The sequence below is a fragment of the Stegodyphus dumicola genome, chromosome 11 (assembly GCF_044657685.1).
Source record: "Stegodyphus dumicola isolate Sdum_Otavi_A_Nest chromosome 11, ASM4465768v1".
Classification (NCBI taxonomy): Eukaryota; Metazoa; Arthropoda; class Arachnida; order Araneae; family Eresidae; genus Stegodyphus; species Stegodyphus dumicola.
Window position 1 is genome coordinate 151127337 of NC_140778.1, and position 17497 is coordinate 151144833.

A 17497-nucleotide genomic window follows, 5' to 3' on the forward strand; every position below is an offset into this window, starting at 1 on the left:
AGAGCCCTGCATTATATTTAAAGAAATTAAATAATGAAGAGTCTCCATTAATGTATTTATGTAATGTTTGTCATATTGTGAAAAAACAATGGCACCTAGGGACATCAGATTTTAAATAATGTGGTCCTTCCACTCGAATTTGGGCATCTGGAAGCCCAAATTTGGAATCTGAAATTTGTTTTATTATTCGTTTAATATTTTTTAAAACTTGAGAACGAATTTTTGATTAACAAATTCAATGATTTCAAAGTATTTCATTGACATTAACATCGCATGCATCTTATTTTATGCACGTGATTTCTTTTTCATGATATTGTTGTTAAATTGAATTTTATGGTTTAAGTGCGAAGAACATGATATTTAATAAAAAAAAAAGGTAACACAAAAAACGTTAAAAAAGGTAGCTTTCAGATTTTTTTTATTATTATTTAATTGGAATTTTTTAATTTTTTTTATTGTCTTTAATTTTGATTTTTTTGTCTTTAATTAATTAATAGAAAAATTATTCTGTGTATTAGAAACATTATTCAGTTACAGTAGAAGAAAAGATTGTAATATCATCACAAAGATCTCAAAATCAATTAGCCAATTAGTAAAATTGCATGTTTTAATGTACTCAGATGTGTATTTTTAACTTGCCAACCCTCTTGGATGCATATGAGTACTTTGGGAAAGTCTCAATGAGGTTTCATTATACGTGATTAGACAATAGCATTTTGCTTAGATTATAAATCATATTTTAATTAGTTGTTTAAATTGAATTGTAGTTTGTAAGTATTGTTTTAAAATGATTAGCACAATTTTTATGTCGTCTTATACAACATGAACATATTTATATCTTCTTATACATCTGGATTCTGAAAATCACTTGAAATTTTTAAATTTATTTTGTACAGTACAAAGTCTGAGATCTGGAATTATCAGGACTTTGGCAATTCCAGATTTTGGAAATTTTCAAATTTTAGATCGATTTAAATCTAGTTAGGTTACATGAAAGCATCATAAACCTAAAAATATGGAAGCTTATCAGTGAAATAATAAAGCATTTGTGATTTTTTTAAAAATTTTACTCCCTTCAAAAAAAAAAAAAAAAAAAAAAAAAAAACTTAATATTAATATTTGTTTTGCTTCATTAAGTTTTGTTTTCCAATGTTAAGTTAATAACTCATGAAACTATTAATACTTTCTCTTTAATTTTATAGAAAGATATTTTTTTGTTTAGTTATAAAATTTCATAGTTTAAGTGACCATAATTGTTTAATTCAAGTGCTGATAATTAATGCCCATTATGTGTTGAGTCAAGAATTCCCATTAAATAATCAGTTGACATCTTTTCACTCTGAATAACCTCTTTACCACTTTCTTCACAACTGGTCGTAATATTTTCTGGATTTAAAACCATATTACAATAGAGTCTTGCAAATTTAACCTAAGTAGACTGAAAATGTTATGAATTAGTGAAAATGTTGCATTACATGGAAGAAATGGAGTTACTTACACCTCATAATATTTCATCTAACACCTAAATCCATGCCAATTTCATTAATATTTTCTTTTTCAAAGGCATGCATTTTCATGCCATTAAGGGCATCATTTACTAAAATGTATAATAATTTAGTAACTTTTTTTGAAGAGGGAACAGTTAAAAAATTGGATATTTAAGTTAAACTCACTTCATTGAAAAGAATAAAAACTAATTTAAGTGAAATTGATGAGTGAATTTTCGAATCTTTGCTAGCCGATGAAACAAAAAGTGATGCATAATAATGAGTATGAAACAGTTGAACAGTGTAATGAAAAATATGATGATGCAAGAGTATGTGCAAATTCTGTTTTACAAAATGTAATTTCTTATCAGGAATCTGTAATTTCAAATGTTGAGAAACTGAAACTCAAACTTTCCAAGACTGATGAAATTTGGCGGAGATGTTAAAGATTGGTTGTCCTTCTGAAGCCAATTCAGCTGAATTTACAAGGATAAATATATTTAGTCGGAGGATAAATTCCAATATTTGATTCAGTGTATGGAACAAGGGCCAAAGAAATAATTGATAGTTATCCCCCACTGCCGAGAATTATTTTAAAGCAGTAGAGAGTTTGCAGAACAGATTCATTGGTGAAGAACTGTTAATAGAGTTTTATGTTATAGAGTTATTGGGATTAGTAGTAAATAACACTATTAATATAAGTTTCTTTTCCTTCTTTTCTTCTCATTTGACATTTTTTTACTTGCACAGACAACACAATCCAGCAATTGTAAGCATGGAAATAAACTAAAAATCTCTGAACTGAGAATCAGACTCAGCTGAGAGTTTAGATTATAATAGGGTCTATCCATAAACCTTTAGACAAGCGTGCTGATGGCTAGAAATGAGTGGTAATCAATAGTGGCTACTTGGTTTTCTTCAGCCACTTTATTAATGACAGGAAGAATGCGGTAAATTGGAATTTCCATTAAAGGAACAAAACTTGTCATCAAATTCATTATGCAGGTTGCAAGAAACAGTACCACAATGAGAAAGAGACAAACATTGTAAATTTGAATACCATTAAAAGTCTTTGAACAGAACTAGAAAATATGTTAATGTTCATTTGCATAAATGTGTATTGTAATAAGAATGTTACAGTAATTAAATGTACTTATAATGTTAATGAAAATGCACTTAATTTGTTTGCATCACATAAGCAATGTTAGAAACTATTACATTCTATTAATATAACATCACATTATTTCAAAGATAATCTGCTTGACCAACAGAAATCATTTAATAATTAAACAAGAAAAGAGTTATACAAAATGTCATATAATTGGGAGTCGGACATTGCCAAGACAGCCTTCTTCCCTGCTACGTCATCAGAACTGAATCAGTATGTACAACATTCCATTCCGAGCAAACATTGGTCTTTGGAGTTCACTTATTGTGTACAGAAATCCTACCCCCAGCAATACATTCTAGAATTGAAAATTAAAATCTGTTTTACTAGCCGGCATGTGTTTGAAACTGAAACAATATGCAGGATGATTCAAAAGGGGATAATTAAAAAAAAAAAAAAATATGAGAGGTCCAGATAGTAGATCATTTTGGTTATTGGAGGCCTTTGTACTATATGGTCACATTTGTATATAATTATATCACTGTATATTTATAATAAGTGTGCAATATCTTGTGTATGAATTTTCTATTTAATCAGATTAAATACAGTCAGCTTCCAATTTACTGGGAGTGGATTAACAAGGTTGTGGCTTAACTAGGGCCCAACTAAAAAAAAAAAAAAAAAAAAAAAAAAAAAAAAAAAAAAAAAAAAGGTGCTCTAGTGGAAATATTGCAAGAATCGCCAGTAGATACACCAGTGAGAGAGAGCAGACACCACAATGAGAAATAGTACTAGTATATAATAGTGTATGAGACTAGTTGATGATTTTTCATGCTTATTCCTTCTTCTGCCTATCTGCTTTCCAATACGTTTTTAACAAAATGACTGCAGTTACAAATCCCTTCTTATGTCTTGTCCCCCTCCTTACTTAGCTCTCCTTACAGCTGATAATAGATGCACACTTAACTTGGTGATACAGTTATTGAAGAAGTTCTGTTAGTGACTAGTTTTTGTACTTTCGCTGTAACAGAAATTCCTATTATTAGAACTCGCTCAGACGCTTCCAGGAAAAGCTTAGATTTTACTTTTTCATTGACAAGTGGTTGTGAATTATTGTAATCAGTATTGCTTGCAAAATGCCAGAAAGAAAATGGAAGTGTGTTGAATAGTCAGAATTATAAAGTATTTTTTTGCATATTTTACTGTGCTGTAATTTTTGTTTGTTGATGAAATTGATTTGGAACTTTATTAAACTACAGTTCCTGAAAATACTGTACAGGGAAATTGCCTTGTAGCATTTTTCTTAGCACTATAATATATACAAATAGTTTAGTTTGTCATTTTTTTACTGGCTCTGGATTAACTGTGATTTTGAGTTAACCATGCGTATCCTCCACCGTATTACCCTGGCAAAACAGGAGTTGACTTTAATATTAACCAAGAACAATTTTGTATGAATCATTGTTATGCAAATGCCATAAATTGTATTTATATACCAACTAATCTGAATTTACTTATTAGTAGTATATTTTTCTAGTGAAATATTGGAGTTCATGAAAGAAAAGAAGCTTCCAGTAAATGAAGCAGTATTTAATTCACTTATAAAGGGCCATGTAAAAACGCAGTAAGCATTATCTTATATTTTGTCTTAACACTATTAATCTAAAAATCTGTATTTAAAAAAATACATATCGGTGGGCTTTTATTTAATTGTATGTGAATTACATTTGCATGAGTATAAACGAGTGTGTCTATTAAAATATTCTATCGAATGTTTTTGATGATATTGAATGTATGTTTATTGTAGTATATGTTTACCACCTTGGTAATTTGAATTGTGCTTGAAATAATAATGCTTTTATATTTTTGTTGTCATTTTTGTGTATGCGCAGCAAATTTAAAAGAACCTAGTAGATTTATATATATTGTTTGGAATGAGTAACCTTAGTTATATCCTTAATATAAAAACAGAATAATCTTATTTGAAACTGACAATACAGGAAATATTTAATCAAATAAAAAATAGTCATGCTGAATACTTTACATACTGCAGCATTTTTTAAGTATTTTTTCGCATGATTGTTGACATTTTTAAAATTTAAAAAGTACCATAACATGAATATTTGTGGCATTTAAAATATTTTTTAACTTAATCTATGCAGCCAGTGACAGTGAAATAAATGCTGTATATGACATGCTGTATAAATAATTCAGCTTTGATTAAATAGTAGGTATTACCTTAGGATTCTTTTGTTTATTCTTTTTATATCCTTTGTTATTATTATAATGCTTTGTTCAATATCATTTTTTTATTTATACAATCATTTTACAATGTAGTATAGATTTAATTTTCTCTTCTGAGCAAGTTTATACTGAAATCATATCCTTAATATAAAAGCAGAATAATCTTAGTTGAAACTGACAATACAGGAAATATTTAATCAAATAAAAAATTAGTCATGCTGAATATTTTACTTACTGCAGCACTTTTAAAGTATTTTTTGACATAATTGTTGACATTTTTCAGGGACTTTTCTGGAGCCATGAATATTCTTGATGTCATGAGGTATTATGTACTTAAATTTTTTTCTCATTTGTATAAAAACTTGCGCAAAAGTGTATTCAGAATATAATTGAACTCGATTATCCTAGACAGCATGAACTCATATTACCTTTGATAACTGAAAATTTGGATAAAATGATAGAGTGCAGCCATTTTTAATTAAGAATAATGGACAGAAAGCCAAAAATGTTTGCAAAAATCCTAAATTTTGCAATTAAATATCTTGACATATACAGAAGACATGGTTTTTGTGTTTTATTTTTTATTATATAAATATACTATCTGACTAAATATAAGGATCAGAAGACTAAAAAAAAAAATGCATTTCAGAATTTTTACAAATTAAATTTTTGAAATTTAAAAATACCATAACATGAATATTTGTGGCATTTAAAACATTTTTGTTACATAATGTATGCAACCAATGACAGTGAAATGAATGCTGTATAAATAATTCAGCTTTGATTAAATAGGTATTACCTTAGGATCCTTTTGTTTATTCTATTTATATCCTTTGTTATTATACTGCATTGTTCAATTTCATTTTTTATTTATCTGATCATTTTGCAATGTAGTATAGATGTAATTTTCTCTTCTGAACAAGTTTATACTGAAATTGTTTTAATTTTACAACACATGTACACATGCATAATTATAAATAATTTTTATTTCAGAGCTTCAAATTTATCACCTACAGCAGACTCGTATACTGCCATAGCTTGTGGGTATGCTAGTAAAGGAGATATCGATGAAATGAAATCAGTATTAATAAGGGCTAAGAATAATGGAGTAACAATTTCACAAAGGCACTATTTTCAGTTGATTAATGCTGCTGCAACAGGCGATCATGTTCATGAGGTAGAAAGATATTTCATATTTTTTATTTGTATTTGAATTTTTCTATTTTACAGCTGTTATTATTTGTTCAGTTTGTTGCATTTTCTTTGAGTGAAACATGACACTAGAGTACATTAGCTGATTTTAATTTGGCTTATTTTCAGAAATTAAATTACTCACATAATGTTTCTCCTATCAGTTTTTGTATGATAAAATCAGTATAAAATGAGACAAAGTGTGTGAGTAAATGCAATATATATATATATATATAATAATTATAACATTATTACAAGGGGAAAGTGAATGGAGAGGAAAGGGATGAATGATAGGGAAGTTTTCTGAAAAAGTGAAAATCTTGTGTTTTAAAAACGCTTCAAAAGTATTGCAGGTAATGAAACTGCCATTGAAATTAGTCTCAAGGTAAATTTTATGCTCTTACAAAAGCTTAATCAATAAGGTTTTTCCTTAACCTTCCAGCATGCATGTATGCGCAAAATTTACGACAGATTCAGTTTTGCATTGCGTTTTCATCTCACTAACATAAGAACTGTAAAATAACGGATGTCGTAAAAAATACGATGCGCACGTGCTCATGTAAAATTGCCAAGCGTGCATGCTGGAAGGTTAAATTGAATCCTGTGCGTGTACAATCCTGTATATTCTGGGCATGTGCACTTGGATTAAAACATTATGAGCAATCATCAAAATATATGTTAGAGTCTGCAAAATCTGCATCAAAATTTTAGGTATTGAGTTGATTGGTGGCTTTGTTGATACCATTGGGCAGCAGTGTGAGAAAAGAGATTGATACTGGATTAAATTAATAAATTGCTGGATCAAATTACCAACCTTAACTGGTTTGGAGTAACTTTATGTAGAATTAGTATTTTGTTTTGCACCATCATAAACTGTAAACTGAATGTAATGAGTGCTGACAAGCAATTAAAGGAATGCTGTGTAAAACTCTTGCTACCTTCTGATTGGTAAATACATAAAGTAGTACAGTCAAAAGTCTTTAATCCAGACTCATCGGAACTTCGGCGATTCCAGATTATCGGTTTTTCCAGATTATAGGTCATGAGTTTAAATCTGTTAAGATGGCATGCAGAAATTATAAAATTAAAAATATGAAACCATAATTTATGAAATAAAGAGCAGTTATGATCTAAAGGATATCAAAATTTACAAAAAAAAAAGCTTAATATTTATCTGTTTACTTTATTAAACATTTCTTTCAGTGAGCGCTTGCGTAAAGCATACATTACACATAGTCGAAATTAGAAAATTACAACCAGAAAACTATTTGATGTGTATTCGTGAAATTTATAATGGTGAGAAATTTGATTTAAATCATATCAAAGAGGAGTACATTGGGATGAAATACTACATTTAGTAAGGAATTATAAGCCGAATAAAATAAAAACATCTGCCTTGAAGATAAGGATAGTGCTGACAGATGAACTTTGCGCGCCGCGACGTCCCCTTCCCCGCAGAGCATTGTGAAACTGATAAACAGATTTCAGAATGGTTAAAGAAACAAATCACGTCTCTGTCACTTTCTTCATGCCTTTATCCATTTTTTTCAGCAAATTTAATTTTTGTTTAATGGACATTGAAACATGCTTTCGCTTTGTAGATCCTTTAGCAGCTCCAGAATTAGAAATTCTTTGTGACATAATCGAAAGTTCAAGCTTACTTCTATAAAATTGCTCTAACAGTTTGCAAAAAATAATAAGCCAGATCCAATTAGAAGATTAAGGAACAATGCAATCTGTAACATTAACTGAAATAGATAATTAGATAATTTTAGCTTAGCTTATACCATCCATTGTACATTAAACGTGCATGTGTAAGCGCATATGCGCATGTATAAGCGCATTATGCGTAACGCATGCGCAGAAAGTTTGTAGCTTTGAGGTCCGGATTATAGATCATTCCGGATTATGGACGTGCGGATTAAAGACTTTTGACTGTATCATACAGTGATGCTTTGATTTTGAGATACTGAAAATGATCACACAAAGCTAGCTAACAAAATACAAGCAGGAGTTGTGGTTAAAAATGCTTGAATGCTGAGAGCCTGATGTCAAAAGGCAATATCATGAATGCTGACGGTTTGATGATGATAAATGATGATTTGAAAATGAAATCCACTTCTCTCTTTGGTGTTTTGCCTACTTTAGCTAATGCAACGTAATAATTGGGCATTCACGTTAAGATCCATATTTAAAGAAATACTGTATGTTGCCCTTTTCTTTTTAAATGCCATATATATATAGCCTTAGTTATGATTTATCAGGAAAAAATGTCTTTAGATAATTTATAACAAATCTTGAGGATCCAATACTTTTCTTGCAAATGAGACATCACCATAGAAGTACCAGCATGCAGCAGCTTATTATGTGAATTCATTATCAGTAATTTCACTACTGCATGATCACATGGCAAAATGACGGGAAACTTAAAGTCATCAGTATCATAGCGATAAGAAATGTTGGTTTTAGCTCTGATCAAACCATCACGATCAACTATAGATCTGACGTCTTTATTTTTGTCATTGTACACACCCTTAAATGATTCTCTTGGAATCAATAACATACAAGTTATCTCAGTTCTTTCAATTTTCGAAACTGACAAAATTTTGGAGGTTTCGTTTGTAACTCTTCGTAATTAAAAGTAAAACCTAAGAATCCAACCTAACATGCGTACAATTTTCTTTATGGATGGAAAGTACCTGCAATACCAGTTGTCAGGGTTAGAATCTTTGTTAAGAGTTGTCAATACTGATTTATGCTTTTGTGAAATTTATGAACTCTTCATCTGGCAAATCGGTGCCTCCCACCATTTCGAGAGCAAAAACTGTTTAACTGAACAGCCTCTAGAAGGTAGATTGGCTGCATTCAGCTTCAAAGAGATGTGATGCCAATCTTCTATTTTTGAATGTGTTCTGTTTCTTGGGCACGATTCCAAACGAAAGTTCCCCATCATACATCTCGCTGTATCCAGCACAAAGCAGTTGTTGAGTCAGTCCGGAAGAATGTTCTTAAATTTGGCATTGTAGATGTAGATTGTAGATGTCAAGTCTGCAAAGACCACATGTCCCAAGTGGGCTCTGATTAAGCAGGATAATAATTCCAAACAAGGGGTGAATGTACTCTTTAAAGGCGCAACTCTAGTGCATGCTTGCACAAAACTTAGATAAACCTTATTTTCGGTCTTCACTCTTAAGAAAATACAGGTAGCATATGCATGCTTGCTGGCGTCAGTGAAAATATGAAGACTCACAGCTTCATTAATAGATCTGTCAATATTAAGCTATCTAGGAATTTTGACATCTGACAGCAGTTCCAGTTCTTTTACCCATTTCATGGACTTCTTTTCTAAATGTTCAGGCAATTTTTTATCCCAGTTTAATCGTAATTTCCATCACTCTTGCAATATCAACTTTGGGAACAGGGTAACGGGAAAAAGGAAGCCTATTGGGTCAAATAACTTAAGTGCGCAAGAAAGGAGTGTTCGTTTACTCATGAAAATCTCTTCTTTATTTAGTGTTCCAGTTTTACAGGAAAGAGCATCATCCTTCAAATCCCAATTTAACCCTAAAACGCAAACGGATATATCTAATTATTTAGGTTTCACAATTTGACTGCCATCCTCTAAGATTAAACTTTGCCAGTGACAATAACATTCTCGATTCTAGTACAAATCTATTCAATTCTTCAACATTCTTAAAACCAGTCAGGCAATTATCAACATAGAAGGACTCTTTCAAAATATTGGCTTTAGCTGCGAACTGATCTGAGGAATGATTTAAATGATAGTTCAACATAGCGGCTAACAAAAACAGACTACAGTTAAGCCCAAAAACCACACGACAATGTCTGTAAATTTTCGTATTCTTTCCTTCGGCACCTTTCCACAAGAAACATAAATAATCTGTATCTTCTTTTTTATACCAGTCTGCAAAAGACTTTCTCAATGTCTGAAATTACTGCAATAGGATATTTCCGAAAACGATTCAACAGTGTTGGAATTATTTCTATTAGGTTGGGACCTTTCTCAAGACAGTCATTTAAAGACGGTTCTCCTTTGGCGTGTGCCAAAGCATCAAAAATCGGCCTTACTCGCGTAGTTTCGCTAGATTCTTTAAAAACAGGCCTATGAGGCAAATAGTGCTCTCTATCTACTTTGCATTCTGTTACCTCTTCAATAATTCGTTCCTTCAACCAAGTATCTATCAAATACTTCCTGATAAACTTTAATTTGGTTCGAATCTAATAATTTCCTTCACATGTTAGTCAGGTGTTTTTCTGCCAACGTTTTATTACTAGACAATCGAGAGGGGTCCGGTACCCAAGGTAATGCAATTTCATATCTCTCATCTGAATCCAAATTCAAATTTTCCTCAAAATACTGCATGGTCTCCTCATACATGTCAGCTTTCTTTTTAAACTCAACTGGGTCACTTATACCAATAACATCTAACTTCCACAAGGTTTTTGCTGATCTTTTGTTTAGCAATAAAGAAGCACATGCAAGAGAATCATTTATACCCGAAGATTCTTTCGACATTAAAATCCATCCCAAACATGTTTCCATAGCGACCGGACCACTTTGTAAACATTTCATATTTCCGATAAATAATTTTCCAGCAATATCAGAACCTATCAACAATTTAATGTCACTTTCGTTTTCGAGAGTATTACCCTCTATGTCTGACACCTGAATATTTAATTTACAAAGTTTTTTTAACCAAGGACCTTTAGGTATTTTCTTTACATCAGAACAGATAACAGATTCACTTAAACAATGCACACTACATACATATTTATTATCAAGGCTACTCAAATGAACTAGATATTTAGAATGCAATTTTTCTTTTGTTTCTACACCTCCAAATAATTTGAACTAATTTCACTTCACCAAGACTGTTACATTTCAAAGAATCTGTAATATCTTTTGTTAAAAAACTCCTCTCGCAACCCATGTCTATAATCCCTCTCACTTTCCCTGGTGCCATTTTTTACTCTTACGATTTTAGAGTTTGTAATAACACATCAGAGCTCGCGGATCTGCTAGCCAGCCAAAACATTGACCTCATTTTTCGCCATGAGCTCTATTTGTTTAGTCTTTTTCAGTTGAGAAGGAACTTGCTGACACATTATTGTCAAATGCCTTTTCTGGCAGATTAAACACTTAACCTTAGACTTACAGTTACGAGAAATGTGATTTTTCTTCAAACATAATAAACATGCACGATTCTTAAATGTTAAATCTTTTTTATCCTGATATGTAAGCATGCTAGCTTTAAAACATTTTGCTATTAAGTGTGGTTTATCGCAAAATCAACAAGATTCCCCGACTTTCTTAATAGGAGCATTTTCTTTAAATTTGTCTCCTGTATACAAATCATTACAAGTAGGAATATTAGACTCATCATTAATGCAACTTTTAGATTTTCTACTTTTATCAAAAGAAAACCGTGCTGATTTAATTCTCTCTTCAGATATCACTTCACTTTTTTTTTCAAAAACAGAAGAATACATTCAAGATCGCTCTTACCTTGTTGTGACGAGCTCTCCTGTTCCCTCTCCCACACACATAACATATCGGGGGGGGGGGGGGGAGGCAAGATTCAACTAACGAAAAAATAACACTAGTGTATTTATCCTCAGTCACACCAAGGGATTCCAGAGCATGAAGTTTGGTTTCCAAACTGTCGTACAACAATGATAGAGTGAAGTCTTTTTTTTTTTTTTCCCACTATTAGCTATCAACACAAGATTGAATAAATTCCGAAAGTACACTTGTATAAGAATATCTTCACGTCCAAAACGATTCTTTAAATGTTCGATGACTTTTAGATAATTTTCTTTAGTTGTCGGGAAGCTCTGTACTATTTCTCGTACTTTCAATTTGGCACCAATAGCCTGGATCAGATATACGGATTTCAAATGATCATCTAGAACTGGATCATCGTGTATCCTACTAAAAGTATTCCAGAAATTCAACCATTGTCATGGATCACCTGTAAATTCAATCAAATTTATTTTCAGAAGCTTTAAATTCATTGCCGTTGGTCTTGAATCAATAGTTCTGGTTTCATTTACAGATGCACGGGTCCGCAAATTTTTCTCTTATTTTCACAGTGACTTGCTTCACTTTCATCCTGACTGCTATTAATTTCTCCTTGTAAGTCTCACATGACTCAAATTCTTTTGTATATTCTTCTTGCGAGACTTCTTTCGATTTCTATAGGAGATTCGATATTTCTTCATCCAACTGTTGTAGTCGAATTCTTTTATCTTCCAGAATTTCCAGGGTTGATGACTTAGCATCACCTTTCAATTCTGACTCATTCAAATGTTCATGTAAGCTATTATATGCTTTCGTAAAGGCTGCACGCAGTGGTATTCTTCTTATTTTCAAGGCTTCCATTTCTGCTGTTAAACCATCAAAAGTGCCCTTTACCTAACTAATGCGTCCTGTCAGAACGGATGCCACTTTTTATTGTGGTGATCCACGTTTTGAAAATGGATTTTGAATCATTTGAGATTCGTGCCCTAACCTAGCGTTTCACATTAGACAGTAAAGAACATCTGTGCTACAAAAATATACTTTTATTTACACAGCAACTTTCTGAATAAAAAGCTCGTTCTCTTCTAAAACATACTTTCTTCTACACTCAGGTTGCACATGCGCATTGACAATTACCAGAGTAACTTGGCAGATACTGCCATCTGTTGGATAAACTATTTGTCACAAGTGTTCTGAATAACTTCTCTGAGTAACATTATGTTTAAATTAAAAATTTTTATATGTCCTTGTTGAAGGTGTGTTGGGCATATCATTTGAGAAGCATTGATAAAATGCTACACATAAATTAATTTGAATTAAACATTTTAATTTTCTTTTTCAGGTCATGGACATGATGGAAAACTTAAAAGGATATACGCAAGATTGTATCAACTTAGCCTTGAATCTAATTCACAGAGGTATTGATGATGTAGCATATCGATTAATTGTGAAGTCCTCTGATCCTCAGCTTAACTTTGGAACTAACATTTTTACTAAACAGTTAATTAAAGCTGGTGTGGTATGTATAATATTACTATGACCTTTATTTAAATGTAGACTTTTAGACATTTTCACTCAGTCTCCTGTTTTATATTCTGTTGCGAAATTTTTTGAACTGTAGAGCTATCTAAAAAGAAATGTTTTTAAGGCTTTAGAAGTATTTAAAATATATACAAATAATTAATTCCGTGTACGTGTGTAGAGTTCAAATTAAAGTGATGATACCAAAATAATGCTTTTTCTCTAAAAAAACAGTTTCTGTGACCTCAGCTACTGATTTTGAATTATTGACACATTTCTTACTCTTCCCAATGCAAACTGACAATCCATATTGAGAAAAAATATAATGTGAAGTTTATTCAGAGATACTATGTGTAAAGACTATCACGGGTGTTTTTGAAGCAACTATACATACATGATGCTCCTGAAGGGCTAAATTGCTATCCTAGGAAATTAAAACTATACAGCATTTAACCCTTTGTGGATGAGAAAAACATTCTGGTACCTAATGTATTGTCATGTCGACAAGCAGTACGATGTAATGCCAGTTATGAAGAACCGTTGCAGAACAACACACTTATGACATCTGCTCTTTCGTTTGATGTAACCTCGTTTAATTCTTGATAAGTCAACTTGTATTTATGAACAAGGATATAGATGAACTGGTACTGTTTAATTTTTTTTTCCTTGCATGTTGAAAAATAAAATAAAATTCCGTCTGCCTTCTGCAGAAAAACAAGCAGTTCATTATTTTCAAAGTTATATGATTCCATCATAAAAAAAAAAAAAAAGAAAAAATTATTAATTGAAGCAATATAGTCATCTGAATATGGTGACACAATAACAGTGGATTGGAACAATGGTCTGCAGAGTTTCCAATGGATATTCCAAGTGGAAGGGACTAACAAAGCAGTAGAAATTGATGAAAGTCTTTTTAAAATGCAAAAACAAAGTATGTTGAATAGTAATTGGGAGTTAAAGAGGGATCAGTTTTTTTCAGAATTCTGTAGGAATGACTGGTGCGATGCCAGTTTTCATGATTTGATGATAACCAACATTCATGTTTGGGTGGATAATACATAATTATTGAAGTTCCATTTCTATGAGGACTATTGGGTATGGTCTGCTGTGTATATGTGGTGTGTATAACTGCTGTGTATAACTACAATAGTGTTTCCAGTTCTTGTTATAGTTTCAAACTCATTTCTATATTTATTTGCTTTTTATGGCTTAGGCATTGCCTCACATTATTCCCCTGTAACATCATACAAGTTTCTTCCAGCCCAGTAATTCACTACTGCAAAAGAAGTGAATTTTGCCTTGTGTCAGAATGTAGTAAACTATGACAGTTGACAGTGTTTGGAGACATGTTCCTGGCAAGAAAAAGTGAGATAGAACAGTCAGCAACATTGAATAAGTTGAAAGCACATTTCTCATGTGGGCAAGCTGCCTTGTTAATGAAGAGAAGAAAATAAATAAATACAGCAGTAATAATAATAATAATTAAAAAAAAAAGCAACTCCAGCTGAAAAATAATCAATATTGCATATTTAGTTATTTTGGCAAATAATCTTAATTTTGACTCTTTTAAATTCTACTTTTTTTGAAATAATGTATTCCATATTTAGAAAAGTTACATCGTCAAAGCTTGTTAAATTCTTAAATTTGAAAAACAAAAATTTTAAGGAATTTCAGTTCTGTTTCTATAATGTATGCTTTAGAAGATCTATGCTGATAATCATTAAGAAGGTAAAAAATAAATTTTATTAATAATTATAAATTAACTTGGGAATACGAGTGGAATCTGATCTGATCATCTTATCTGATGAAACTGTTAATTATTTCTATACTTAATATTTCTTCAATGATTATAAAATTTTTTAGTTTCTTTTTAATGGAAGTTAGCCTTTATTTTATTTTGATAAAAGTCTTGAAATTATCATTTAAATTATTTTACACAAGCAGGCAGGTCAACATTTGGTGCTTGTTTGTTGGAGTTTTCAGCACTCTGCACTTCTTAGATTTTCTTGATGAAGTTGTATAGGTTTCTGTAGTGAATACATTGTGTGTTAAAATACATCTGAATGTAAATGTGTTCTGAAGTATGATTTGTTTTTGATTAAAGCATGTATCTAAAAAGAATTAACATTAAAAATTAGAATTTGCCATTATAAATGTTTTTTAAATCTTAAACTTGCTCAAAGTCTTGAGCATTTGTTTCTCAGGCATTCAAAAAATTTAATAAATTTCAATGTATATTATGCAGTTATATGATTCTTCTTCTTCCCTTCCCCCACCCCCCAATAATTAAAACATTTTCCTTTCACATGTGTGTTTAGTTCCTTTATAATATGTTTTTTGTTTGTTTATTTCCAGGAGACTGACAAAATTATCCATTATTGTAATAATATTTTTGAACAAGGCTTGAATCACATGATATATCTTAATACTGCAAAGGCAGCAGCCGATTGTGAAAACTTTGGTAAGTTTAAAATGTATATAAAAATATTTAAAAGAATAAATTAAAAAATTGCTATTGTTTTTAAAAGCTGAATTATTCTAGTAAATTTTGCACATCAGTTCATCAATTTGTTATAGTACTTCTTGATATTTAATGTGTGTTGTTTGTATCGCAAAGTTAAAAAATCTGATGTGTACACCACGACTTCCTTGTACGGAATATTAAATTATATGCATTTTTTCTTGCATTTCATTTAACTTATTGAACTGAATTAAATCTACTTCGTTGATAGTGCATAAACCATAATAGAATAAATACGCTCTTTAAAATTCACTATATTTATTTACCATAGCAGCATTCTGGCGTTAGGTTCATTTAACAGCATTATATCTCATTCATTTTATAAGTCAGAATGCAAAAAAGTTTCATCATATAAAGAATTATACAATTGTTGCCACATGTTCTATTCAAATACTATAATAATCTAAAATGATGTAGAGGACAGACTGGTGACAGTATTTGTCACTAATATAAAGCACTTATTTCCTCGAATTTCATTAGAGATATATTTCTCATTCAGTTAATTCAGTTCTCACTTCGTGGCAAGGCAAAAATGCATAAAAACTCAAAGAATTTTCATTAAAAATTTAAAGATATAGAAAAACATAAAACCCAAGTACATTTAAAACAATTAAAAACAGTTTTTACAATTAAAATTGCAATTTCTGTGCAAAAATGAGCAATTCGGCCAGCAAGCAAAATAACAGATTTTTTGGTGCACAAAACTGACAGTTTATTTCTGGTCTCACTTGGCAAAAGGACACTGAAAGCATAGAAACTGACTTAATTTATTGTGGACACTATGCTGAGTCAATATATAGGATAATTTCATGACTTAAATGATAATCCTAGAATGGATTAAGTATGATTTAATTCGCAGTAATAAAAGAAGGCATTATCTTTCTTGTTGCAAAGCTCAATTTCTCTAGATTGGCCACAAATCCACTACTTTGTTAAGTTTCAAATGTAAGAAACTATGAGAGGTATGGTAAAAATAATTAGGCTTAGCCGTACTTAAACAACTTTTAAATTGTTGATTATTCTACAAATATTGCATGCAGATTTACTAAAGGCATAAAAACCTTAACTGGAAGGTAAGAACAACATAATTCAATCATTTTTAAAGTAAAAAATGGCCAAATTACCAACATATGAGAATAAAAATACTGAGCTCACTGAGCCAAGTAACATTGTGGGTGTATATATATATATAACCAACATATGAGAATAAAAATACTGAGCTCACTGAGCCAAGTAACATTGTGGGTGTATATATATATATATATATATACTTTTGGTGCAGCTGATGGCAACCAAAATAGGAGGTGCACATCTACATGTTATAGCAGTCCTATATACAAAATTTCAACATTCTGTGGCTACTCGTTTTTGAGTTATTCAAGATACGTACATACATACAACATGAAAGAAACCTCTTCTGAATCCATTTTAAATCAGTTATAATTTGTTTGGGGAAATAGAGTCCTTTATTCTGCCCTGACATACAGATGTCATGCAAAAACGTCATTAAATTGCATTGGATAGCGGTTAAAATGGATGTTTTCTTTGAAATATGGTACCCAGAATTTTTCGTGATTACAATACTTTGTTTACTGTGTACAAGGAAGTAAAAACATGATAAAATATTCTAGGTTGATACACAGAAACCATGTTAAAACATAAATGATAGTAGAACTTTCGTATACGATTCTTCAGCTGCATCTGGAATTAATGGATTTTATTGCTTTCTGCAGGTTTTCTGTACTCAACATTGATGTCCATGTATATGGAAGATTCAAAGGAAATGTCCATGTATATGGAACAACATTGATGTCTATGTATATGGAAGATTAAAAAAAAATTCATTCCAACACAGATTGGTAGTAACTTCAAGCATTATTTAA

General features: G+C 31.0%; 1 protein-coding gene across 1 annotated transcript in view; it reads left to right on the top strand.

Annotated features, from left to right (window-relative positions):
* Positions 1-17497, top strand: part of LOC118186010 (leucine-rich PPR motif-containing protein, mitochondrial-like) — a 202506-nt gene that overhangs the window by 30069 nt on the left and 154940 nt on the right. The window contains exons 6-10 of the mRNA XM_085827326.1: positions 4133-4219; positions 5123-5161; positions 5833-6016; positions 12915-13091; positions 15449-15554. Of these exons, the coding sequence (XP_085683452.1) occupies positions 4133-4219; positions 5123-5161; positions 5833-6016; positions 12915-13091; positions 15449-15554 (593 nt within the window). The remainder of the gene's footprint in view (positions 1-4132; positions 4220-5122; positions 5162-5832; positions 6017-12914; positions 13092-15448; positions 15555-17497) is intronic.